Raw genomic sequence first — 27603 nt, 5'->3', positions numbered from 1 at the left:
TTTTTAGGCATCTTTTTTTTGTCAGAATAAAAATCTGTCCCTTTGATCGTCTGTCCTTCCATCCAGCTGTTAGTTTGTCTGGCCGTTTTTCCATCCATCCATCCATCCATCCATCCATCCATCCATCCATCCATCCATCCATCCATCCAGCCTTGTTTAGTTCGTCCGTCAATCAATCTCTTTATCCATCCGTCCGTCAATCAACCTCTTTATCCATCCGTCCGTCAATCAACCTCTTTATCCATCCGTCCGTCAATCAACCTCTATCCATCCGTCCGTCAATCAACCTCTTTATCCATCCGTCCGTCAATCAACCTCTTTATCCATCCATCCGTCAATCAACCTCTTTATCCGTCCGTCCGTCAATCAACCTCTTTATCCGTCAATCCACCTCTTTATCCGTCCGTCAACCTGTTTATTAGTCCGTCCGTCCGTCAATCAACCTCTTTATCCATCCATCTGTCAATCAACCTCTTTATCCGTCCGTCCGTCAACCTGTTTATTAGTCCGTCCGTCAATCAACCTCTTTATCCATCCGTCCGTCAATCAACCTCTTTATCCGTCCGTCAATCAACCTCTTTATCCATCCGTCCGTCAATCAACCTCTTTATCCATCCGTCCGTCAATCAACCTCTTTATCCATCCGTCCGTCAATCAACCTCTTTATCCGTCCGTCCGTCAACCTGTTTATTAGTCCGTCAATCAACCTCTTTATTCGTCCGTCCGTCAATCAACCTCTTTATTAGTCCGTCCGTCAATCAACCTCTTTATCCATCCGTCCGTCAATCAACCTCTTTATCCGTCCGTCCGTCAACCTGTTTATTAGTCCGTCCGTCAATCAACCTCTTTATTAGTCCGTCCGTCAATCAACCTCTTTATTAGTCCGTCCGTTAATCAACCTCTTTATCCGTCCGTCCGTCAATCAACCTCTTTATTAGTCCGTCCGTCAATCAACCTCTTTATCCATCCGTCCGTCAATCAACCTGTTTATTAGTCCGTCCGTCCGTCAATCAACCTCTTTATTAGTCCGTCCGTCCGTCAATCAACCTGTTTATTAGTCCGTCCGTCAATCAACCTCTTTATCCGTCCGTCCGTCAATCAACCTCTTTATCCGTCCGTCCGTCAATCAACCTCTTTATCCGTCCGTCCGTCAATCAACCTCTTTATCCGTCCGTCCGTCAATCAACCTATTTATCCATCCGTCTGTCAATCAACCTCTTTATCCGTCCGTCCGTCAACCTGTTTATTACTCCGTCCGTCAATCAACCTCTTTATCCGTCCGTCAATCAACCTCTTTATCCGTCCGTCCGTCAATCAACCTCTTTATCCATCCGTCCGTCAATCAACCTCTTTATTAGTCCGTCCGTCCGTCAATCAACCTCTTTATTAGTCCGTCCGTCCGTCAATCAACCTCTTTATCCGTCCGTCCGTCAATCAACCTGTTTATTAGTCCGTCCGTTAATCAACCTCTTTATCCATCCGTCCGTCAATCAACCTCTTTATCCGTCCGTCCATCAACCTTTTTATTCGTCCGTCCGTTAATCTTTTTATCCGTCCCTCCGTCAATCAACCTATTCATCCATCTGTCTAACCATCCGTCCGTCCATCCATCAATCTATTTATTCATCCATCCGTCAGTAAACCAATTTATTCGTCCGTCCGTACGTCAGTCAACCTCTTTATCCATCCGTCCGCTCGTCAACCTTTTTATCCATCCGTCCGCTCGTCAACCTTTTTATCCGTCCATCAGTCAGTCCCTCTATCTATCAAGTTTACCTCTGCTATTAGATTTCTGCTGCTTCATAATCCAGAGCCACTGTAAAAACATCCGTCTCTTATTTATTGCGACCTTCTGATTTTATGCCTTCAAAATGCCCCATAAAGACCTGCGATCTCTGGACAAGAGCAGAATCCTGAGGTGAATGTGAAAGGTGAAATGTGTTGGAAAACCCGAAACCAGCTGCTGGCTTTCAGAAGACAGAGATCAATGTCGTCTCTGCCATCAGCAGGTGTGAGTTTCTTTGTGGCGTCCCACCTTTAGCGTCTTAAGATTTGGCCGCCGACGCAGTTACACTCATGCTCCATCTGTGCAGCATGACCAAAGGTTACGGACGGACTGAATCACCAGCGTGTCCTCTCAGCGGTTACTTCCTCTCCTGCCCTGCATCATCATCATCCCTGCAGCTACATCTGAGCAGTTCTCTGCTCCGCACTTTTGTTAAAACCCTCGCTGGGTTTTCTTAAACTTCTTCACTGCAGTTTGTGTTTTGTTGCTGAGGTTTTGCTGTTTTTGTTCTTTTAGTTTTTGTCCGGCTCCGAGAATGAGAATGATTGACGTTTATTTCCGAGCACGTTTGGAAACCTTCAGGACTCGGGACGGAGGCTGGATTGGCCGAGGCCCAAAGTGAGATTGGGAAAGTCAGCCAAGGTGTTTCCATATGTGCTGCGTAAGCAAACGCGGCTCTGACCTTGGCACGCTGTCCCGACTCTAAATTTTCTCTTCTTTCTCCTGTGCAACTGGTAGAGATTATCTCTCCAGGGTTTCACACCTCCTCTCTTGGCTTCATCATTCCTCACAAAGGATGAGGGATCCGTTTTTTTGGAGACGCTTGACAGGAGGCGCCCTACAGGCCAGCCGACCTTCCTCCAACATGCTCAGTGTAGCACGGAAAGCTGTGAGAGTTGCAGATGATGGTGATGCTGAGAGTTGGAGCGGATAAAGAGGCGTTTGTTGTCTGTGTTAGCAGCCGTCTTGGCCCAGCGAAGAGCGGGGAGTGTTGGGTGTTCAGATCTCTTACAGATGAAGATGAAGACCGTGAGAAACGGAGGACGACGAAGAACTGAAGTGCTTAGTTCTAATATGAGATCGTGTACTCGTGGGTGGTTTGTCCTCAAGCTTTGTGTCCATAATTAGAAGATCGACCAGAACGGCCATGATTAAATATGTTGCAAATAAACCCTTCTGCTAAAAATTGGAGTCCAACTAATCTTCTTATAATCGTGTTCGTAATTCGAAACCGCTGCAACCTGCAAAGAAGGGTTAGTTGAACTACAAGCTGCTTTTTTACTAATGCCTTGCTGAGATTTTTGTTAGTTGCACAGACGTTTGCAGCGAGCATAAAACAGAAAAACATTAACACCGTTGAGGTATTTCACAAGATTTCTTGATCTTTTGCAGCCCTGATCAGAGCCACGATGGACCGGTTCAGATCTAGGCACGTTCATCCGTCTGAATGGCCTAGTCAAAGTCCGGACCAATAACCAAATCAGAAGTATACCTAGGTTCTCCATCTATTCCAGCTGAGTTTTAGTCATTTATCAAAGAGGAGTGGGCTGAAATGTGCAAAGCGCCAGTAGAGACCTACCCAAAACAGGGTCAGGGTCAGTTGCCACCCTTTTTATTTTATTTTATTTATTCATTTATTGTGTTGCAAAACAAAAAAATGGAAACTATGCAGCCTTTTGCATCCACTTCAGAGTTTTGCACTACTTTGTGTTACTTTACTTTATTTTATTTTTTATTTTTTTAGCACTTACCCGTTTTACTATGTAGCACTTGGGATTTATTTTAAATATAAAGTGCATTACAAGTCCAAAGTATTATTATTATTATTATTATTATTATTATTATTATTATTATTACTTCCTCCCCAGCATCTACACTGCAAAAAGAGAACTAAAAGTAAGTAAATCTTTCTTGAAATAAGTGTATATTTCCTTGATTTGAGCAGCAAAATAAGATTATTTGCCAGTGGAATTATTGTTTTCTAACCCTAAAATAAGACAATTAGATATCCTGCACTTGAAATAAGATGATGGAGATGAATTGTTCCTTTTTTAAGTGCAAAAATCTTATTTCATTGGCAAATAATCTTAATTACCTGCTCAAATCAAAGAAAAATACACTAATTTCAAGAACATTTTACTCACTTTTAGTTCCCTTTTTGCAGTGTAAAATCTCAATAAAAAGCATTGCAGTTTGTGGTTACAATATGACAAAATGTGGGCAAGTAGCAGCAGAATCGGCACGTTTATAGGGAGCCGTATTTACCAGAGGATCTCTGCTTGCCTCCTTCCCCTCCAAATGATTTAGTTTTCTGTGGAGCTGGGCTTTTTCTTAAAATTTTTCATGTCTTCATCTTACAGTGTCCGGTATTGAGCTCTTCGTTTGTTTGGATTTGCTTGAGTTGTCTAACAAACAGCCGGACAATCTTTCATATCCACAGTAAAGATGCCATCCAGCCTTATCTGGGCTTTTTTTGTGCCAACCCGGCATTTTTCTGTGGATATTTTAGTATCAGTTCTTCACATGGAGTACTAATAAAGATGTTTTCTGGCCCTAATTACTGGCAGTGACTCCAGACGGGGGATTTTTACGCATCTTTGCTGATATCTTACGGCTTGTAAGGCCCCCTTTGTCTGGGCCCTACAGAATAATAATAATTGCTGATGATTGTTTGAGATCCCCTAGATCAGGGGTTCTCAACCTTTTGCAAGCTGGGCCCCCCCAAAGCTGGTTCGTTGCAGTTGGGGCCCCAGTGCCCCCCACCCTGATCCCCCATCCCCCCGCCCCGCTCTACCTTGCATAGATAGATAGATAGATAGATAGATAGATAGATAGATAGATAGATAGATAGCCCTAGGCTATTATTTTTAGGCCCACATTATTATTATTACCATCATCAGTAGCGGTAGGTAGGCCTATTATCATTTCTAGGCTATTGTTATAATTTGCAGTAGCACCAGACTTCTAATGTGAGCTTGCAGGCATTATTATTATTATTATTATTATGAGTAGTATAGGCCTATCACCATTACTAGGCTATTGCTATATAATTGTGAGGTTACATGCTTTTTTTTTTGTTATTATTATTATTATTATCATCATCATCAGTAGGCCTATCATCATTACTAGGCTATTGCTATAATTGGCAGTAGCACCAGACTTCTAATGTGAGCTTGCAGGCATTATTATTATTATTATTATGAGTAGTATAGGCCTATCACCATTACTAGGCTATTGCTATATAATTGTGAGGTTACATGCTTTTTTTTTTGTTATTATCATTATTATTATCATCAGTAGGCCTATCACCATTACTAGGCTATTGCTATATAATTGTGAGGTTACATGCTTTTTTTTTGTTATTATTATTATTATTATTATCATCATCAGTAGGCCTATCATCATTACTAGGCTATTGCTATAATTGGCAGTAGCACCAGACTTCTAATGTGAGCTTGCAGGCATTATTATTATTATTATTATTATGAGTAGTATAGGCCTATCACCATTACTAGGCTATTGCTATATAATTGTGAGGTTACATGCTTTTTTTTGTTATTATCATTATTATTATCATCAGTAGGCCTATCACCATTACTAGGCTATTGCTATATAATTGTGAGGTTACATGCTTTTTTTTTGTTATTATTATTATTATTATTATCATCATCAGTAGGCCTATCATCATTACTAGGCTATTGCTATAATTGGCAGTAGCACCAGACTTCTAATGTGAGCTTGCAGGCATTATTATTATTATTATTATTATGAGTAGTATAGGCCTATCACCATTACTAGGCTATTGCTATATAATTGTGAGGTTACATGCTTTTTTTTTGTTATTATCATTATTATTATCATCAGTAGGCCTATCACCATTACTAGGCTATTGCTATATAATTGTGAGGTTACATGCTTTTTTTTTTGTTATTATTATTATTATTATTATCATCATCAGTAGGCCTATCATCATTACTAGGCTATTGCTATAATTGGCAGTAGCACCAGACTTCTAATGTGAGCTTGCAGGCATTATTATTATTATTACTATTATTATTATTATTATTATGAGTAGTATATGCCTATCATTATTACAAGGCTATTGCTATATAATTATGAGGTTACATGCTTTATTGTTGTTGTTATTATTATTATCATTATTATTATCATCAGTTGGCCTATTATCATTACTAGTCTAACTCTTGGACTGAACGTATTTTTTGCCAGATGCATTCAAATAGTCACCAGAGTAAAGAAATGTATATTATATGTGAATTATGTGCGCCGTTTGGAAGTAATTTTGATAAAACTTGCTGTATAAGCGAAAGAGCACGAACGTTCTGCATTCGGGTTGTTCCGGAATGCAACGTCGCAAACAGAACTTGTACCGTGCATCAGCCTGCAAATACTATGTCTTTTGCTACCGATTTGTTCAATTTTATTAATAACTCTTACTCTACGTACAAAAAAATAAATAAAAAAAATGTCTGATACATCTTCAAACTCCCCCTCAAGCATCGGCGACTCAGATAAGAAATATATATATACGAAGAAACGGAGTTTAAACAAGGTGAACCTGAGGAGACTATATCTAACGCTGGCCAACACATAGAGCCCATGCTCCATTGTAAGTACCCCTCACAATCCTCGCTTGTGAAGTGTGAATTGCATAAAACACTTGTCACTGCTGGCAATCCAGTCCTTTTGCGTTTCTTTTACGAATGTATCCCATTTCTTTCGGACCTTTTAATCATTCGGCCAAGTATGTAGCGCTATTTTCTGGCCGGCACTAGACCGCGGTGAAGTTGGTTTGACATTGGACAATCAAGCTCCGCGGCGTCAGCGGAGCACTCTTGAGAAACAAAAATCAAATCAGATTTATTGACGGTCCCACGGCGTATGGGAGAAGGGAGCAGCTGAGACACGCTAGCCGAAATCGGAGTCCTTCAACCGGATCAACCGTGAGCTAGATCCCGCTGACTCCGCGGAGGTTGAATGTCCAATGTCAAGCTAACTTCACCGCGGTCTGCACTACAGCTGCTAACTACGGCGATTTTTTTTAATATACATACATACATGTACAATGTATGCAAACCCTCTGGCATGAGTCTGTGAAAAGGGTTAATAGGACAAAAACACCGAAATAATCCTTAGTGAACAATGTTTGTTTAACCTACCGGGCGGCTCGTCCTCTTTGCTGAAGCGCTGTGTGTCTGCTGTGTGTCCGCTTTCTGATGTCAAACATGTCTGAACGTCCATCCATCCATTTTCTGACCCGCTTAATCCCTCATGGGGTCGCGGGGGTTGCTGGTGTCTATGTCCCGATATAAAATAATTCTTAGCCGTCCAGTGGGTTCATGGTTCCATGCTCTCTCATGTGTATTGCCTGCCGTGTTTATAAGGCAGCTAAGCTACTAGCTATGTCGCCGTACAAGCCTTGGCCAGCATTTCACAGACTCCCTCCGTCCCTTCAGGCTTTTGCTGTATAAATCTGGCAATATGATACCATCAACTATCAACTTACTCTTAAAACGATCTTGTGATACGTTATCTAAAGAAGAAAAATATGCCGAGAACTCGTCAGCTTCCTTCCAGTCCGGCGCGCATGCGCGAAAAACCCGGATGAAAACCGCTTATCACCTGCATTTGCGCTCACTATCGACAAAACAATCAAATTTGTTCAAAACTTTTTTTTTAAATCAGTCCAAACACATTTTAATTTTTATTCTGGAGTTATGTATATACAAAACTTTAATTTTTTATGAAAGTAGTTTAGTGATAAAAAAAAAAGTGCAAATTTTTTTTTTCCAGTTTTTTTCCACTCCCATCCTGTAGCCTACTCGCGCCCCCCCGGGAGAGTGTCGGCGCCCCCCCGGGGGGGCGCGCCCCACCGGTTGAGAACCACTGCCCTAGATGACCCCCGGAGAAGACTGTGACATGTTTCAGTTAGGTTTTTGTTTTTCAGAAGAGGAGTCACCCCTGTAACAGTTTCTAACAGGAAGTAGGAAGCCTAATTATAGTTTGAGCATTTCGGTCCATTTATAGGTCGTCATGCACATGTGATTTTTTTTTTTTTTTATCACCTCACTCAGTTGCACGTTTCTTTGAATCGGATCATGTTATTTATTTTTTTCTTTTGCTGTAAATTTGTCTCCTGTTTTTAGCGTTTTTTTTTTTTCATATATTTTCACCTTTGTACTGGTCTGCTTTCCTTCATTTTCTTACATCTTGCTGCTGATTTTTCCCCACTAATATCTAATATACAGTAAAGGTTATTTCTATTTTATTCCATTTCTAAAATACAGAAGATTTAAATCAAACAACAAAAAGACAACATTTATGAGTTGATAGGGAATCGTTATGATCCTTGTAGGTGTTGGAAAATATTACAGTGCTTTTAAAACCAAAGTCATATGATGAGAAACTATCTACAAAAAGATTAAATCAATAAGTGCAAGAAATTAATTAAGGAAAAATGGGTCTTATTTTCTTTATGAAAGTTGTACATTAACCTTCCAGTTAATAGTATTTATTTTATTTTATCACTTTACAGTTACTAATTTATTTATTTAGTTATGTGCATAGAATATAATTCTTAATCCTGGTCCTTCTGTCACTTTGCAATTTCAGAATATTTTTAAATGTTAAGTATTTCCTTATATTTCCTTATATTAAAATATCTGTTTTGAATTTGTTGATAATTATCGATATTGATCAATATGATTTCTATTTTACCAATATGCCTTTTTTCCTATATCGTCCAGCCCTACATCAAAGGACTTCATTCACTGCAACTCTGTAGGAATATTTTTTTTCTTTTGAGTGAAATTCAATGGAGAGAAACTAGAAACCGCATCATGCTGGGTATTACAGGCTTCCCACTAAATCTGGGAAGGTTGTAATTTTCTAAATGAAAAATGGGAAGGAACCCTGAAATGACCCTTTGAAGCACGGGTGAATCCTTTCCAGGCATAAACATTACGTCACCATTTCTTTTTCGATGTAGTTGAAGCTTTAACACAAGCGATCAGTTTCTCACACTAGAAGCAGCGAAGTTTCCAGGCAGATCCTTGAAAGTGGTGGGACGAGCCCGGCTTAATATTTAGGTTCTTGTAACCACTGACAACACAACAATCGGCCGCAGCGCTGACTCACTCGTATCCCAAAATGACGAACCCCAAATATCTTTTTAAGCCGCGTTCATGACTCAAACATGCAGTCGAACATCCTGGCAGCCACGTCTACTTAAAGGTGGGCTGTATTTCTACTGGGAAAGGGGGGGGGGGACTCAAAAGTGAGAACTTTGAACCTGGAAAGTCTGTATCTGGTGAGTAAGACTAACACCAGAAGCAGGATGTTCTGGAAAACTAGCCACCAGTGTGGAACATATGGGTGTCATTTGTTGAGAGCACATATGAATCACCAGCCTCTGAGGGTTCTGTCTCTTTTCAGTCTAAGAGTTGGACCTCTGGGTTTGTGTAATTGTGTAAGCACCTTTTATAGTGCTAGCCAGAGATGAGGGGAATTAATGTTTCTCTGCTTTAGCGTTGGATCTGTTTAACTTTGCCTGGGCAGCGGCCAGTGGACCTCGATGCAGTCTCAAAAAGGTCCAACTTCTTGCTCTGCGGAAGTGGTTTTGTTCTGACCCGTCCGTTGAGTAATGTGAGCTGGAGCTGTGAAAGCCGCAGCTGTTTTTTTTTTTTTTTTTTTTTTTTTTTTTTTTTTGCATGCAGGAAGGAGATGAGCTCGCTCCATGCCGCCTTCTCACTTCCCTCCCCTCTGTCAGCTGCGTTGATGTTTGTTAGCTTTAGCTAATTCAGTTTTTCTGTAGACCTTGTTTGAGTTTTCACTGCAAGAAGGGAACTAAAAGTGAGTCAGAATATCTTGAAATGAGTCCATTTGTTCTTAGTTTGTGCAGGTAGATAAGATGATCTGCCAATGGAATGAGTGTTTGACTCCTAAAATAAGATAATTAGATAATTACTGCACTTGAAATAAGATGATGGAGATGAGTTGTTACTATATTAAGCGCAAAAATCTTATTCCATTGGCAGATCATTTAAACCTCTCTGCTTAAATCAAAGACGGATACACTAATACTTACTTTTAGTTCCCTTTTTGCTGAGTAAACAGCTGCTTCCGCATGGTGTCACAAACCTTTGGCTTTGCTTTTTGTGGTGATTTTAAAAAGGTCCTCATCAAAAGAGGTGGAATCCTCCCTGTGGTATCTTGGTAGCTTGTTAATAGGCGATGCTGGGATAAACCAAGATTTTAATAGGTGGATCGGAGCTGGATCTGCAGTGATGGGGGCGTTATTCCTGTCGGTTGTGGTGAAGCCAAAAGCTGAAGCTCTAGATTCACCGATCGATTGATCGATTGTGACAGAACAAGATCTTGGTCCCTGCTTGTCCACCCTAAAAATGTCTAAAGATGGAAATTTAAAAGAATTGTTTAAGTACAGCTCAGAAATTCAGAATCTCATAAAATAGTTTAACATTTTTTGCCACTCTCTTTGGGAAGTGAAACGCATCTACTTAATAAATTCATTACACAAAGAGTGAAATATTGCAAACCTCTATTTCCTTTATTGGCTGGATGATGAAGGCTTGAAAATAATGAAAACCCAACTTTCAGCATCTCAGAATATTGAGAAACGGTAAGAGCATATTCATAGAAAGTTTGGTGGAAGGATAAAGTGTGGTAGAAAAAGGTGCAACAGGGACAAATATAGTCTTGAGAGTATTTTCAAGACGAATACTAGACTTGGGCTATGAATCTCGTGTTCCTCGTCTCTAGCCACTCCTGAAACAGATGATGTCAGAAGCGCCTCTTCTGGGCAAAGGAGAAACAGAACCAAACTATTACTCAGTGGTCCAAAATAATTTTTTTCAAATGACGTAAAGTTTGTATTTTATTTGGAAATGAAATTCTCATAGTCTTAGTAGTAAGTCAGGGTTAAATCTCTACAATCAGTGATGGTTTGGGGTACCACGTCATCCGCTGGTTCTGGTCCTCTGGGTTTTCCTGCAGTCCATGGTCAACGCGGTCAGCTACCAGGACATTTTAAAGCTTTTCAAGCTTCCTTCTGCTGCTGTTTATTTAATTTTTTAACATTGCCAAAGGTACCAAAACGCCGGTTCAGTTAGCACCGTTTTGCTGTTCTTTATTGGCCAGAAACTGGCCTGACCAGAAACCTGCAGAGAATCTGTGAAGTACTGTCAAGAGGAAAGCCAAGCCCAACAATGCAGATGACCTGAAGGAAAAAAATTACAGCAGGTTTAAAAGAAAAAAAAAAAAATTTTTTTACAGCACAGTGTCCTCACAACAGATGTGCTCCACAACCAAAAATCAGTTTAATAGCTTCAAAGTAGCTACTTATCATAATCATCAAAATTACAAGAAATAAAGGCTTGATATATTTAAAATGCTTTTCTAATTAATCTATATAATACATGAGTTTTGCTTTCTTAAATGAGTAACAAAAAATATTGACCTTTCTCCTGGTATGGAAATAGTTTGAGTTGTATTTGTAGCTTCCTATTGGCGAATTAAATGGATTCATGTAGGGGGAGTTGACTCAATTGTCTCCTACATGGAGCAGTTTATGCTTTATACAGTGTATTGTCTGTTTTTTTCTTTGTTTCTTTTTGCCTACATGATCAAATATTGATCTGTTTTCTGTGAATAGCCTGATTTGATTTAGGCTCGGTTGTTTTTCACTCAGAAATGATAGATATGGAGATGCTTTCCAAGCTGTCCGAGGTCTCAGCTCGGTGGAGCAATCCATTCCTTCAGATAAAATGTCTCTCATCAATATTAAAGTCCTCCTGTTCTGATACAGCGATACATCTGAGGTTTGAGAAAATGACTGCCGTTGATTCTCCGTTGTCTTCCCTAATCCAAAAAAGATTCAAAGGAGAAACATTTCTCTCTTTTTAGGGGAACTCTCTGTGGGAGCAATTACACAGGACCTTCTCTGCCTGTAATGAAATATTAATTGTTCAGGTTGGCTTTTCATCCCCAGGATATGCTGCAGATTTCTGTTTAACATTTTCCTTCATAGATATTTAATGCTTAAATATTATTATATTTACACTAGGCTTAAAACCCCCCATTAATTACTCCTGTATAATGTTGTTGTTGTGTACCTAATTTTAGCCAACCAGGGTAACCCTAAAGAGCTGGTTGTTTTCTTGGGCTTTCTTTGAAAATAATGGACAGCTTTTCTTTAGATCAGTTCTGATCAGTTGATTGGGATTCCTATGTTTGCTCTGTGATGTTTTGTAGTAAATTAATCAATAAAGAAAACACTATTCACTGGATTAATAGAAAGCTGAGGCCAACATAATTTTGGTGTCCTTATAAAAAGATGTCATGGAAAACAAAGATTTCCACCCTGAAACATGGTGGTGGCTGCGTTATGGTGTGGATACACTGCAAAAATGGGAAAAATGGAATGGAATGAGAATTTCTACCCCTAAAATAAGATAATTAGACACCCTGCACTTGAAATAAGATGATGGAGATGAAATGTTCTTATTTTAAGTGCAAAAATCTTATTCCGTTGGCAAATAGTGTGATTTACCAGCTCAAATCAATGAAAAATACACCTATTTCAAGATGATTTTACCCACTTTTAGTTCCCTTTTTGCAGTGTATGCTTTTCTCCTGTAATGACAGGGAAGCTTGTGAGTTGATATCGAAATGGACGGAGCTAAATACATTGGATTACTAGAAGAAAACATGTAATATGAGTTGTCAAAGCCTAGATGCTGGTGTAGAGGCTCATCTTCCAGCAGGACAGCAACCCTAAACATACAACCTTAGTTACATTGTGATAAAATCTCCCAAAGTCCAGACCTAAATCCACTAGAGACTTCTCCTTGGTGTGGCGAATACACCACTACATGCAACACTGTTCATGTTTTAATTGTAAAATGTTAATACCATTTTCCTGTCACGTCCAAATTATGCAGCACTTTTTGAGACCAATCTGCAGTCACAGGGCTCTAATTTAGCCAGTCCACCATGGAAAGTCCACAAAAGAACATGCCTGTGCAAATTCTCAGTTACCAGGGTCATCGCAACGTCGATTTAAGCCTGTTTGCTGTCCACAAAGGAAGTTTCTCATAGTTATTTTTCGTGTGATATATTGCGTAGTCATAGCCAATACGACTAAGCACATAATATAGAAAGAGCAAGAGAAAGTTACAAAAACAGCATTTTAATTGTACCAATGGGTGTGGTATAGTCTCTAAGATGTGTGCTATATTATAAACACACTGAATAAATACTATTGTGTCGTAAAGTTTGGTTTCAGCTTGACTAGATGGTCCTGGCTAAAGTTAGCTTAGTGTTAGCTTAGCTTTAGCTTAGCATTAGCTTAGGGGTAGCTTAGCGTCAGCCTGTTTTTTTTTTTGTTTGTTTTTTTTCTGACCTTAACTGGTAAGTAAAAGTCAAGTAAACAAATAACAGTATACAGTTCATCCTTAAAACAGCAGCCAGGGGTAATTTACATCAAAGAAAAAGATTTGAATGGCAAATAAAGTAATTTAACAACAAAAAATAAATAATTTGAATGTTTAGGACAAATTCACTAACCTCTGGTGTGAACCTCCGGTATTGATTTGTGATATGGCGGCGCCCAGTGACTGCAGGTACTCTTGCTTTATATATATATATATATATATATATATATATATATATATATATATATATATATATATATATATATATATATATATATATATATATATATTATAATATATATATATATATCACCTATAAACGCAGTTTAAGAAAAACTTTTATCTCTAAAGTGACAGACTGTTGAAAAAGTTCAAGTGCTAAAAATTCTTTTCCAAGGGATTGTCAACTACCAAATTGAGAAATAGTGATTAAAATGTAATTTCTGTGACCAAAAAAAATCTCACAATGTTGCAATATCAATAGGAAAACAATGTTGTCTCCATGAGCATTAACCATCTATTTGTCCCTTTTTGCTGTAAAAGAAACCACTCACAAAATAGAAATGAAAGCTGATTTAAATCTTTGCACTGCGGATACTGTAGATTTATTTTAATTGACCTATTAATCTCACCCCCTCCTACTTTCTTTGCCATTTTCAGACAGTGGACATCCACAAGGAGAAGGTAGCCAGGCGGGAGATCGGTATCCTGACCACCAACAAAAACACGGCTAGGACTCATAAGATCATTGCTCCGTCCAACATGGAGCGGCCCGTCAGGTACATCAGGAAGCCGATTGACTACAATGTCCTGGACGATGTTGGCCACGGGGTGAAGGTGAGCACGTTTTGGGTTTTCTTTTAACTTTGAACATCTCTTGGACTCTTTAAAATGTAAGATTTCTCAGCAGTTTGTCTGTTAGTCCAGGTCTACCTCTTCCTTTCCCCTCTTTTATATTGCTGAAAAAATGTGCTCCACTCTCCTTTGCAGAGTTGTTTTAATTCAGCCACATTGGAGGGTTTTTATTTAGCATGAATGGCTATGTCTAGCAGTTTTATGCTGGATCCTTGGCTTGCAAAGATTTCGTTGTTGTTTTTTTGAGACATTCAGTGGTGGACTTCTAGTTGTACGTTGGATCATTGCTCTGCTGGATAACCCAAGTGCAGTTGCACTGCAAAAATGGAACTAAAAATAAGTAATATTTTATTAAAATTAGTGTATCTGTCCTTGATTTGAGCAGGTAAATAAGATGATCTGCCAATGGGATAAGACTTTTGCACTTAAAATAGGAACAACTCATCTTCTTATTTCAAGTGCAGGATGTCTAATCATCTTATTTTAGGGGTCAAAATACTCATTCAATTGGAAGATAATATTATTTACCTGCTCATATCTAGGACAAAAACATAAATTTTAAGAACATTTTACTTATTTTTAGATCCGTTTTTGCAGTGTGGGCTTAAGTTCCTGAACTGACCGTCACAACCCTTCAGGAGTTTCTGCCAAAGTGCAAAATTGATCAATTTGGACAAGTAGTCTTGGTCCCAAAGAAGCACAGTAGCTCCGGACTATCACACTACCACCTCAATGTCTGACTGTGGGTATGATGTTCTTTTTGGAAATGCCAGACGGTCAATTTTCTTTTCACACTGAACCCTCCCATGGAGACCATTTTTTACTCAGTCTCCATCATGTACTCTGACCTTACCTAAGGCAAGTGAGACCTGCTGTACTTTAGACGTTCTGGGTTCTTTGTGACCTCCAGGATGAGTTGTCGATGTGCTTGGGAGCAATTGTCTACAAGTTACAAAGGTTTCCCAGTGTTCCATCTTTTACACCAACTGTGGATAAGAGTGCTCACTGTGGTTCACTGCAATCCCAAACCCTTAGAAATGTCTTTGGAACCCTTTCCAGACCAATTTAGATATCACCGATTTCGTCTCTGTTTTTAGATTTCTTTACATTGGGGCGTGATGCATTGCTTTTTGAGATCTGTGCTTCATTTAGTCAGACAGGTTCTGTTAAAGTATTTTCTTGATTTTACAGGTTATGTTTTATTCTCTTACCTGGAATTGTCATTGCAATATTTAAATGTGACAAAAAAGCAAAAAGAGAAGAAGCCTTTAAGGGGGTAAATAATCTTTCATAGCCCCGTTTCTCTTCTTCCCCTTTCACCTTCTTCACACTCTTCTCTCTTTTACTTTCTCTTTTATTTTCTGAAAGCCCTCCTCCCCCGAGGACAATCCTTTTTGCATGTGGGTTGGTGGGAATCGTGCGGGGGTGGAGAAGGACTGTAAAGGGATTACATCATCCAGCTTTCAGAAAACGGCTCTGCACTCAGAGCTTTGTGAAAACGGCAATAGAGACAAATTTGTGAGATTTTTAATAGCACTTATGCCCTCATAATCTTGTTGTACAGTTATTTGGATATCAGTCAGCTTGATCTAAACGGTGGGCAAGAAGCTTTTTGATGCGATAAACCTCTCTCCCGTTAGGACGGACTGTAGGGTCATGACGGTGTCCCGGCAGTGACATAATTCCCTGTTTGCCCATCCCGTCTCTTGAGTGTCGTCTGCCCCATCAGTCAGACAATCAATGGCAGCTGTCAAATGAATTCGATTAGCGGCCGGCCACAGTTTTCGTCCTCGGGATACAGGATTACTCACGTCTGATGAAGAACAGAGTCACAAAGATGAGAGATGTTAACAAGTCTGTGATCCTGAAACATTTTCTGTACATTTTCTGCTTCTCTTTTAATGAAGGACAGACATTAAGAAAGATTTAATGGCTGATGTTTAGTGACGTGTAGGTTTTAGAAAGCAGGATGTACAATTGCTTCCCAAAAATGTAGACGTTCAAATGAACCAGTTTGTTATTAAAATGAGGAGATGGCTACAAGTTTAAATCCCCCCAAGCCAGGAGGTGGCGCACTCACGCTTGCTCACTCTTGTTCCAGCCTTTGCCAATGTACTGTTTACATTGGCAAAGGTTAGCATTAGCAAACATTTAACTTGCTTGTCCAGAAGGAAAGCAGAAATCTCCTCTTGGCTTCTGAGCCCCTTTGCTCGGCTGTTTTGTAGATGTTCTGTGAATGTATTATTTTAGAAAAATTTAGTTTTTGGATTAAAAAAAAAGTTGTAGCTACGACCTTTAACAAAGCTTTGTTTTAGTGATGCACTGGTCAGTTTTGAGGCTGATATCCAGTTAATGTAGCCAGAAAATAAACACTAAGTTCACCCTTGACTTGTTTTGTCCTAAACCGAAAATTAGCTCTTAAATTTATAGGATTGTTGTCGTACAAACCAAAGTAAACACACATTACAACGGATGTAGTCATCTTGGTTTCTCTCATGTACGCGGTGGCAGAAATGTTAGATTTCATCAGTCCGTGTCGGGCAAACACCCACAGACGTTACAGCACTGCAAAAACAGATCTAAAATAAGTAAAATGTTATCAAAATATCTGTTTTTGTCCTTGATCTGAGCAGGTAAATAATATTATTTGCCAATTAAATGAGTATTTTGACCCCTAAAATAAGATAATTAGATATACTGCACTTGAAATAAGATGAAGGAGATGAGTTGTTCCTATTTTAAGTGCAAAAATCTCATTCCATTGGCAGATCATCTTATTTAGCTGCTCAAGTCAAGGACAGATACGCTCATTTTAAGAAAATATTACTTATTTTTAGTTCCGTTTTTTGCAGTGTGCTGTTGCACTGCAAAAAGGAAACTAAAAGTAGGTAAAATCCTCTTGAAATTAGTGTATTTTTCATTGGTTTGAGCTGGTAATTCAGACTATTTGCCAATGGAATAAGATTTTTTGCACTTGAAATAAGATGATGGAGATGAATTGTTCTCATTTTAAGTGCAGGATGTCTAATTATCATATTTTAGGGGTAGAAATTCTCATTCCATTGGCAAATAGTGTTATTTAACTGCTGAAATCAAGGAAAATATACATATTTTAAGAAAATTTTACTTGCTTTTAGTTCCCTTTTTGCAGTGTGTCTTCATGGTTAAACTCCTAATCTGTCCACGTCACCGTCCAAAGCGCCAGTCAATACATCTCGTCAATTCTCCATATAAGTTCATGTTGCATGTTGGCCTTTCGGTGTCGACATGCTTTACTTACTGACCGTAATCGATGATGCGGTGAGGCGGGGGTTGGGGAGGGAAATCACATTTACAGGCGTCAGTTTACGGTTAAACTCACTGTGTTTGCCTGAGGGTGAATTATGGCCTAAAAGTTTATCCGTCTCACACCAGATCCTGCGATCAGATCCAGAAATAAAAATTGGGGGGGAAACGAAACGGGGACGTCAGGAGAAGGGAAGCATGAAGCAGCAGATCTGGAGTGCTGTCCATCTTTAAGGCACTCCGTTGGTGACATAATGAGATTTATGCCTCCCCGTCAGATTATGTTTAATCTAGTCAGCGAGGCATTCAGGAATCCAGCTGGGGTGACGTCAGGGTTTCCGCGTTAGATGTCAGACGTCCCTGTAGTTACAAAACCCCTCCGGAATGAAGTGATTCAGTAGCTGTAAAACGAGGTAAAACGATTACAGAAGTGACTAAAGAGTCTTTAGCATTTTATATTAGCATGGTTAGCATTGTTGAATGTAAAGGGACCAGTCTCCTGAAACTTATATCTGCACCAACACACCTGAACCCAATAATAGGGAGGTAGCAGTTTGATTCGACTGGAACAGAGATGCTTGTAAACCCTAAGACCCTGAGAATGCACAATATACAGGACTGTCTCAGAAAATTAGAATGTTGTGATAAAGTTCTTTATTTTCTGTAATGCAATTAAAAAACATGAAATGTCATACATTCTGGATTCATTACAAATCAACTGAAATATCGCAAGCCTTTTATTGTTTTAATATCGCTGATTATGGCGTACAGGTGAAGAAAACTCAAAAATCCTATCTCAAAATATTAGAATATTTCCTCAGACCAAGTAAAAAAAAAAAAATTATAACAGCAAAACAAATCCAAACATTTGAAAATGTCCATTAATGCACTCAGTACTTGGTTGGGAATCCTTTTGCACAGATTACTGCATCAATGCGGCGTGGCATGGAGGCAGTCAGCCTGTGGCATTGCTGAGGTGTTATGGATGCCCAGGATGCTTCAATAGCGGCCTTTAGCTCATTTGCATTGTTGGCTCTGGTGTCTTTCAGCTTCTTCTTCACAATACCCCACAAATTCTCTATGGGGTTCAGGTCAGGGGAATTGGCAGGCCAATCAAGGACAGTAATGCCATGGTCAGTACACCAGTTACTGTGAGAATCTTATGTCGTCTATTAACCACTACCATACTTGTGATTTAGTTTACTGAACCAAGCTGAGTGTTTTTCAAGGCTCAGGAAACCCTGCAGTGTTTCAAGTTAATTAGACGATTCAAGTGATTAGTTGAATAGCCTACTAGTATACTTTTTCACGATATTCTAATATTTTGAGATAGGATATTTGGGTTTCTTAAGCTGTAAGCCATAATCAGCGATATTAAAACAATAAAAGGCTTGCGATATTTCAGTTGATTTGTAATGAATCCAGAATGTATGACATTTCATGTTTTTTAATTGCATTACAGAAAATAAAGAACTTTATCACAATATTCTAATTTTCTGAGACAGTCCTGTATTGTTGCAGTTGTCGTACGCATACCTATGCGTGCAGTGCAGTTGCAAACGACCGCATGGATGCAATGTTTTATAGGACATTGTCTGTGCAAATTCTGCATGCCAATAACTCGTCTGCACTGTTGGACGGACTTTCACGGCCCTCTATGGTCACACTAGATGTGTGTCTTTAGTAGCTGAGATGCTAAAGTTCACAAAGACGGTTAGGTGTATTGTATCGGATGAAAAGTAGAAAAAAAAGGCTCTTATAAATACATGTTTAATTGATATGGTGCAGCCCTAAAATCCAGCACTTTTCATGTTTCAATAAAAGCTCAAAAGGACAAAAACAGATTTGCTGTATTCCTTGCGGCCTTCTTGTGATCTGCTCTCAGTCTAACTCTCGCAGCCTCAACTTTATACATCATAGAAAACCAGATTCTTCTTAAACAGCTTCCGCCACCCTTCACCCCTCCTCTGGGTTTATCTTTAAACACCTTGCTGATGCTGAGGAGTGTAGCTGTTGTTCTAGAGCATCCATTGATCGAAAAAGGATCAGATTTTTGATATTTCTGCTCTACAGCTGACCGTCCGGTACCGGTATGATTAACTCGTAAATGTAGAGGATACTAAAGGTGCTAAAGCTCATGGAGATGAATGAAAATGTCAAGATGAAAGAAAAGAAACAGAAAAGTGGAGAAAATGGGGGTTTATTTAAAACGACGTAAACATTGCGTTATTCACCCTTTTTGTACTGCGATCACATGTTCAGTTTGCCTTTTTTGCTTTTGGCACATTGGTGCCTATAAATGTAATCTAGGGAACAAGTATATTTAGAAACTATAAACTGGCTCCCTTCCTCTGCCTCCTGGTGCTGCTTCTGCCTGTTCTGTTCACCCACAGCTTATCAGAAGTATAAACTCGCAAATAGACAGCCGTACTTTGGATGGATACACTGCAAAAACGGATCTAAAACTATGTAAAATGTTCTTAAAATTTGTGTTTTTGTCCTAGATTTGAGCAGGTAAATAAGATTATCTGCCAATGGAATGAGTATTTTGACCCCTAAAATGAGATAATTAGACATGATGCACTTAAAATAAGATGATGGAGATGAATTGTTCCTATTTTAAGTTCAAAAATCTTATTCTGTTGGCAGATGATCTTATTTACCTGCTCAAATCAAGGAAAAATGCACAACTTTTAAGAACATTTTACTTATTTTTAGTTCTGTTTTTGCAGTGTAGCAGCAAGAAACAACTGAATCTGCAGACAATTGGGTCTTTTTCTGGTTGTTCTCCAAAAGTGACGCGCAGAACCGGAGGTCTTGCCTCTTATTATCCCTTTAGATATCCTCTGGGCTCAGAAACGTTGTACTTTTGCTGTTTTTAAGTGCTCGGCTCTAACTTTTGCTTCAGAAAGTGTTTTTTTTTTTGTTGGATTATTTCGCTTAGTTGCAGCAGTCAGAAGTGCTCGGTTTGATTTAACTGTAGACTAACATTAAGAGCCACACTGACCTTTAGGAGTGTCTATATCTCCTGCAGCTCAGTCGAGTTTTATCCAAACTTGACGTTCCAGGTCCTTGTGAAACCTGACGGCGATCTCAGCGCGAGGACGTCTGTCCTTCGTTCAGTACTGAAACATTTCCACGCTGATTCAGCAGAGCAGACGCAGCGTTTGCCTGAAAGATGCGGCATCGAGGCTTCAGCATTTCTAACATGACCTAGATAGTACATCTGAATCTGCTCCTGCGCGGATAAGAGGGATAAATCTGAATGGGAAATCTGCCATTCACCGCTGAGTTAAATGGCTTTTTTTTTTTTGAAGAGCCAGAAGATGCTGCTGTTTTGCTGCAGGTTTGTCCTCTTTTTCCTCATAGACTGGGGGTATTATAACGCTTCCTGCTGAGGCCACCAGGAAAGCTGCATTATAGATGAGCCACTTGACTCTGTAGCTTCCCTGCAGCTTTGGCTCTCCTTGACATCGGCCCACACACCAGGGCTGATCTGAAGCTGCCAATAGTATGATAGGATTTGGACGTTTTTTTGCATTTTTAACTTGGAAATGGACAATGCAGAAGGGAAAATGTGTTTATGTACACAAGCATACTGAAGCTTTTTTTGGTTTTTGCCTGTTGGATGGACTTTCTCAGGTATATTTCTCATAAATCAGAGGCTAAAGTTCATGATGGGTGCTGCACTGCAAAAAGAGAACAAAAATAAGTAAAAAATTTCTTGAAATGAGTGTATTTTTCCTTGATTTGAGCAGGTAGATAAGACTATTTGCCAATAGAATGAGATTTTTGAACTTAAAACAGGAGCAATTCATCTCTAAAACAACATAATCAGACATCCTGCACTTGAAATAAGACGATGGAGATTAATTGTTCCTATTTTAAGTGCAAAAATCTTATTCCATTGGCAAATAGTCTTATTTACCTGCTCTAATTAAGGAAAATTACAATGATTTCAAGAAAATTTCACCTACTTTTAGTTCTGTTTTTGCAGTGTGGGGACGTTGTGATTAAGGAACGAAAAGAACAACGCTAGATAATCTGGGTTAATTATCATTATTTTAGGAAAATATTGCAAGTTTTCCTGATATTGTTGAACCTTGTTAATTATCTTTAGCTTCTTTTGATAGCGAGTGACCCAATCACGCATTAATGCATATAACCGCAGTATAAGCTTTTTTTTCCCTCAATGGCACTTTTTGATAAAAGAAGAAACTAATAAACCGAGGGGCTTCTGGTAACGTATTCACTGCAAAAACGGATCTAAAAACAAGTAAAATGTTCTTAAAGTTAGTCTATTCGTCTTTGATTTGAGTCAGTAAATAAGATTATCCGCCAATGGAATGAGTATTTTGACCCCCTAAAATAAGATAATTAGACATCCTGCTCTTGAAATAAGATGATTGAGATGAATTGTTCCTATTTTCAGTGGAAAAATCTTATTCCATTGGCAAATAGTCTTATTTACTTGCTCAAATCAAGGACAAATACACTCATTTAAAGAAAATTTTACTTATTTTTAGTTCTGTTTTTGCAGTTCGGCTTCCAGTTGCTTAAAAACGGAAACCATGAGCTTATATGATCTACAGTTCACTTCTAGGGCTTCCACCTTTCTCTCTTGTAGCCTTTTTAACGCTTTATTGATATTAAAAACGCCAAACTCTGAGTCGTTTTACGCTGTAAAAACTTCCACACCAAATTGTTGCCCTGGCTGGATGCTTGCGTTGGTTTAAGTTCACAGGGTTATGGATTCTTTGCATCCTGAACGTTGTTCTGATGCATTTAGTAAACATTTTTGGTTATTATGACGTCTAGATAATCTAGTTTATTTCATTTAAAGCTTGGGATGTATTTAGAGGCTGACCTTTGTATGGTTCTGAGTAAATGGACCCTTGAGGTTTCCCTCTAGTTACACAGAGTCTAATTGCAGACCTTCCCTGGTCTAGTAAAATGTTTAAATACAATAAGGGACTTTATGTTTTTTGTACTTTCTGTCCATGCAGACAAGGCTATGTTGACCTGCCCTCTCTCTGTCTCTTTTTTGTGCTCATATTTTCTCCTTCCATGCTAAGTGGCTAAAAGCAAAGGTAAGTAGAGATTGTTGTACGACCCGTTTTGTTCAGTCGTCTGTTTGTCCACCTCCTCCTCATCCTCACTTCCGACCCCTCTAAGTGTGAGTAATGTTGTCGTTCCCCATGTTAACCAACCCGTAGAACATCCCATAGTACCCTCGCTGTCTGTGAACCCAAACCGTGTCACTGTTTAGCCGTGACGTGGGACTTTACCACCACAGTTTCTGTGCTAAGCTAGTACTGGTGCTGGAGCCTGGATGTGTAAAAACAAAAGTACAGAGTGGCCAGAAAGCAAAATCAAACAGGAGCTTGCGGGGTTTTAATTGGTTGTTGAACCCACCTCTGGTTAGTGTCAGCACTGCACAAATGGATCTAAAAACAAGTAAAATGTTCTTAAAGTTAGTCTATTTGTCCTTGATTTGAGCAGGTAAATAAGATTATCTGCCAATGGAATGTATATCCTTGCGCCCAAAATAAGATAATTAGACATCCTGCACTTGAAATAAGATGATGGAGATGAATTGTTCCTATTTTAGGTGGAAAAATCTTATTCCATTGGCAAATAGTCTTATTTACCTGCTCAAATCAAGGACAAATACACTCATTTCAAGAAAGTTTTACTTATTTTTAGTTCTGTTTTTGCAGTGAGGTTTTTAAAATTATGGCCTGTTGTTATTTGACCGGCTGTAGATCATTATTTTATTGCCTAAATGGAAAACAACACCTGATTTACCCGACGTTCCTCACAATGGCACGCAGACTAGTCATAAACGCACACTTTCCATTCTGTTGGTTCACTTAAAGAGGAAGTCTTGCATTAATCTGATTGGTCAATATGGACAACTTGCATCCATGACCTTCAGAGTAGCTTTGCATGTTTTCCTTCTAGTCGGCCTGTAAGGCTGAGCAAGTCAATGGAGGCTTTCTGTCTGACCAGAATTGCTCTACAGTTTTCATCAAAATATAAAAATAAAATAACTCTGATCGGGTTAACTGATTAGTCCTGTGGACGGATCCGTGAGGATGAAAACGTTCCTAAACACCACAATTTCACGGCTTCCCGATGGAAGACGAAAATTCCTTTTTTATTTCCAGATTGCCAAACTTTTTCTTTCTTGTGAGCGAGAGAAAAATTCTTGGAGCCTCCTTTCAGCCAACAGTGTGCAGAAACAGGTTGGGGAGGGGCAGCACTGTTAAAATTCCTATGTCTAAAATAACTTTTAGACATAGGAACTTTTTATGTTAAAAAAATAAATAATAATTTTGTGGTTTTGAAGCTGAACCCGTTTAAAAAAAAGCCTCGCTGTTGATACTGACCCATGTCTCATAAATATGCATTGAAATGCTCACAGTTCTCTCAATTTGGACAATTTGCCCTAATAAATGGTGGGAGGGGGGGGGGTAGATTATCTTCCAGGGGAGCATACCTCTGATATAATTTCTGATCCAGCTGTTGACAAAACTGCTGGCGTAGAACGGAGTTCGTGGAAGGACCGAAGGATCCATGTAAGCAGGAGTACTAGTTTAGCACTGCCACTGGTTTGGTGGAGGTAAAAAAAACAAAACACTAGGTCCTAAAAAATAACAAAAAAAAAAAGTTTAGTAGTAGAGTTAAATCTTACAGGCTTCTCAGACAGATGTTAAAACCACGCTGTCACAAGCTTGGTGGGATTATGTAAGCACGGTGTGAAGCCAAGCGCCGCGTGTCGTCTGAGCAGGCTGTAACGTTTCGCTTCAGTCACATCAGTGAAGGAAGTTATTTGTGAAATAAAGCAAATGTTTTGTTTATGTGTTGTTGTTTTTTTTTTTTTTTTTTTTTAAACCACAGCAGCATGGAAACAATCAGGCGGTCAGAGCAGGAACGCTGTCCAGGACCAATCCACCGACGCAGAAGCCGCCCAGTCCGCCGATGTCGGGCCGCGGCACGATTGGGTAAGAGGCCCAATTTAGGCTTCCTCAGAGGAGCGAATGGTTAACGAGGCTGAAGAAGAGATATTATGTGCCGGAATAAAATAGATCTTTATTTATCTATAGTAATTTAGCTTTTTTTTGTTTTGTTTTATCTTCTGAAATTGCCAAAGCCCTATTAGACAGTATTGAGGTTTAATCTTTAAAGTCAAATATCCACCCAGAATTATGGCGGAAATATCCTGTGGTTTCTCTTTGCAACTTATTAAGGGACATTAATCTAAATAATCTAAATATCAGTAGAGGTTTATATATTTACGCCTATTTATATATATATATAAACATATATATATATATATATATATAATATATAGATAGATAGATAGATAGATAGATAGATAGATAGATAGATAGATAGATAGATAGATAGATAGATAGATAGAGAGATAGATATAGACTACTATGAATGTAAATAAGACACCATATGCCCATTCCTATTTCCTTTTTTTTGTATTTTTTGGTATTCTTTTTGATCCATTGTATATATGAAGATTTACTGTATATAACTGAATGCACCTTCCCTACTCAGCACCTTCTTGTATGAGCCGATGTGACGAGTGAATTTCTCCATTGTGAGATCAATAAAGACCATCTTATCTGATCTTATCTTTAACCACAATAACTTAAATATGGAGATTTTTTTTAATTACTTACATTTTCTTGGTATTCTTACTCTACCCTCATGAAATAGCAGTTCAGATTAATAATAAAACGCAGTATGGAGAATCTGGACAGTTCTCATCATTTATTTGGTGTTTATTTTTTTTTATCTTCTACTTTTCTGGCCGCTGCAGACGCAACACGTCTTACAAGACGCTGGAGCCGGTGAAGCCGCCCACGGTGCCCAACGACTACATGACCAGTCCGGCCCGATTGGGCCCCCAGAACAGCCCCGGACGCACAGGGTCGCTCAACCAGAGGCAACGCACGCACAGGTACGCCAGAGACGGGCGGGTAAAGGGAGGAGGGTAGAAAAATGCTCACTAGAATCCCCCATGGATGAGTATCAGGGTGTCTGGATCAATGGGGGCAAAGGTAGTTTAATGGTGACTGAAGACATTCGCCCAGTCCAGAAGAGGAGATTGATTTTGGTTTTTCCGTAAAAGCTTGTTTTGTGATTTCAACATTTAAAAAAAAAAAAAAATTTTTTTTTTTACGCGTTTTTAATTCCTCTGCAACTGGTCGCTCTAGTCTGACATGCTGGATGTCAACGTCCGGGCCAAATGCTGACTGATGGTGACCCGTTCGGATTTTATTCTCAGAGGGAGTTTTTCTGGCTTCTTTTAATTCACAAATTTTCAGAAATGATCACAATTTCTCAATGGAGTTCAGATCTGGCCAGTTTGCTGAACTCGGGTTCACAATTTAGTTTTTCTGATCTTACTGAGCCACTTTGCTCCAGTTTGTCCATCAAAGTCAGAGCATCATCAGCAAACGGGTTTAGTTGGGTTATATCGAAGGTCTGGAAGCGGTGGCTCTGAAATCCCATGTGGCTCTTTAGCCCTTCTGGTCTGGCTCTTTTCTCTAAGTTTGATCCAAAATAACAGGAACTCTTCTAATGATCATATTTAAATGCCATTGAGATAGGTGAAATCGATTTATCAGATATTTATGCCTTATAGTGTGAAAGATAAGATGCATAATTACTTTAATAACAGGGAAAAAAGAGGAGCCAGTCATGTAAAACCATTATAAATGCATGATATCAACAGCTTTCCATAAGTTTTATTCGGATAGGCTGAATATGTCAAGTTTTAACTAGTAGAACACACAAAGATGATTAGTTTGACTACTAAATGAATAGTTTATTCATCTGCTTTCGTCTTTGATTGTCCATCCTTTAGTTGCTCTCCAAAACATGCAGAAGGGATGAAGTGTTTGAATTGTTAAAGGAAAAGCAGAAACCTGTCAATTCCCAGTTTTCTGACATCAAGTCATTCTGAAGAAAAAAAAACCCTGCATTTATCTGAGTGCAAAATACAGAGAAAGGGGAAAGGGAAAAAAAATTAACCTTATTTAAGTAATAACTGTCTTATTTTGCTTTCTTCCTTATGTCTTATTTATTTTCAGCAAATATGATTAGCATTTTTTTGAATGCTGGGCAGCATTTCCCGCTCTACACATTTTATATTAAACAGAAAAAGTATAATGGTAAGAAAATAATAAATTAGTTATCTGTGGAGCCAGTTTTTACTTTTTAAATGGTGTTTAAGCGTTTTTCCTTTTATCCCCTGAAAGTTCATGAATAAAACTCTCTAAAATGCCTCAAAGAACGAGCCGTGTTTTGACACAAGTGGAGTAGGTGTGAGCCCAAAAACCTAAACTGTGCAGTAACAACGTTGCCAGGCTTTCACTGCTGTGTGAAAAACATCCCTGTGTCAGAAAGTTTTAATCTCTTCATTTGCCTCCACAGCTTAGTGTACTTTCACACCTCTTTTATTTTTTTTATTTTTATTTTTCACCCCCTCTCTGCTGCACTAAATCCTGTATTTGTCTGTCGAGGCTCGGAGTGGCTTTTACCACGGCCAGGATCACTCTGATACTAATATCTGTAAAAGCCTCAGATATAAAGCGCTATTTGATATGAAGAGGGAGGAAAAAAACAAAAAAAACCCAATGCAGCATGGAAACCCTTGAACGCTGCAGCTCTCCCCGGAAAGGCAGCTGCGCTTTCATTAAATTTGACTTATGAGTGAATGTAGTCGCCTCATTAGCTAAAAAGCCGGTTATGCTGACTGCGACGCTAATAAATACCCCTCAACTTCATGTTTTCTTTAATCCTTCTTTCCCAGTTCACTTTTTTTTTGGAAGAAGGTTTAGCACTATTATAGCGAAAGAGGCTGCAGCCTCCCTGCTTCTGCTAATATAACCGTGCTATCGCTATTCGATTATACCGGCGCGAGGTCAATTGGGTTTATTCAGCTCATCGGTCTCAGTCAGTCTCAGCTGTGCTCTGATCGAATCTAAGCTCCTGTTGCACCTTAATGTGTAGCGCAGGATCCATTAGCGTGCCACATATTACGGCTCTGGCAGATGAGGCAGGATCACTGCTTTGTAGCGGCTCGCTTTCAACGTTTGGCATACAGCTGGTATTTTCCGCTCTCTTTGCTTACATCCTGAATGACTAAAATACTCAAAGCGAGTAATTTAGCCACGCATCATAAAT

The 27603-nt window shown here is 39.1% G+C and overlaps 1 protein-coding gene across 12 annotated transcripts in view; it reads left to right on the top strand.

The window, feature by feature from the left end:
* The window catches only part of abi1a (abl-interactor 1a), an 80767-nt gene that overhangs the window by 32036 nt on the left and 21128 nt on the right, over positions 1-27603 (top strand). For 4 of the 12 annotated variants that reach the window (XM_036125581.1, XM_036125577.1, XM_036125589.1 and 1 more), the window contains exons 3-6: positions 13915-14091; positions 22470-22484; positions 24298-24401; positions 25232-25372. In XM_036125581.1, coding sequence (XP_035981474.1) covers positions 13915-14091; positions 22470-22484; positions 24298-24401; positions 25232-25372 — 437 coding nt within the window. The remainder of the gene's footprint in view (positions 1-13914; positions 14092-22469; positions 22485-24297; positions 24402-25231; positions 25373-27603) is intronic. The other 8 variants (XM_036125578.1, XM_036125586.1, XM_036125583.1 and 5 more) reach the window with 3 other exon arrangements.

Source organism: Fundulus heteroclitus, chromosome 21 (genome assembly GCF_011125445.2).
Source record: "Fundulus heteroclitus isolate FHET01 chromosome 21, MU-UCD_Fhet_4.1, whole genome shotgun sequence".
Lineage (NCBI taxonomy): Eukaryota > Metazoa > Chordata > Actinopteri > Cyprinodontiformes > Fundulidae > Fundulus > Fundulus heteroclitus.
Note: the sequence above shows the minus strand (reverse complement) of the source record. Positions and strands in the feature narration are given on the sequence as shown.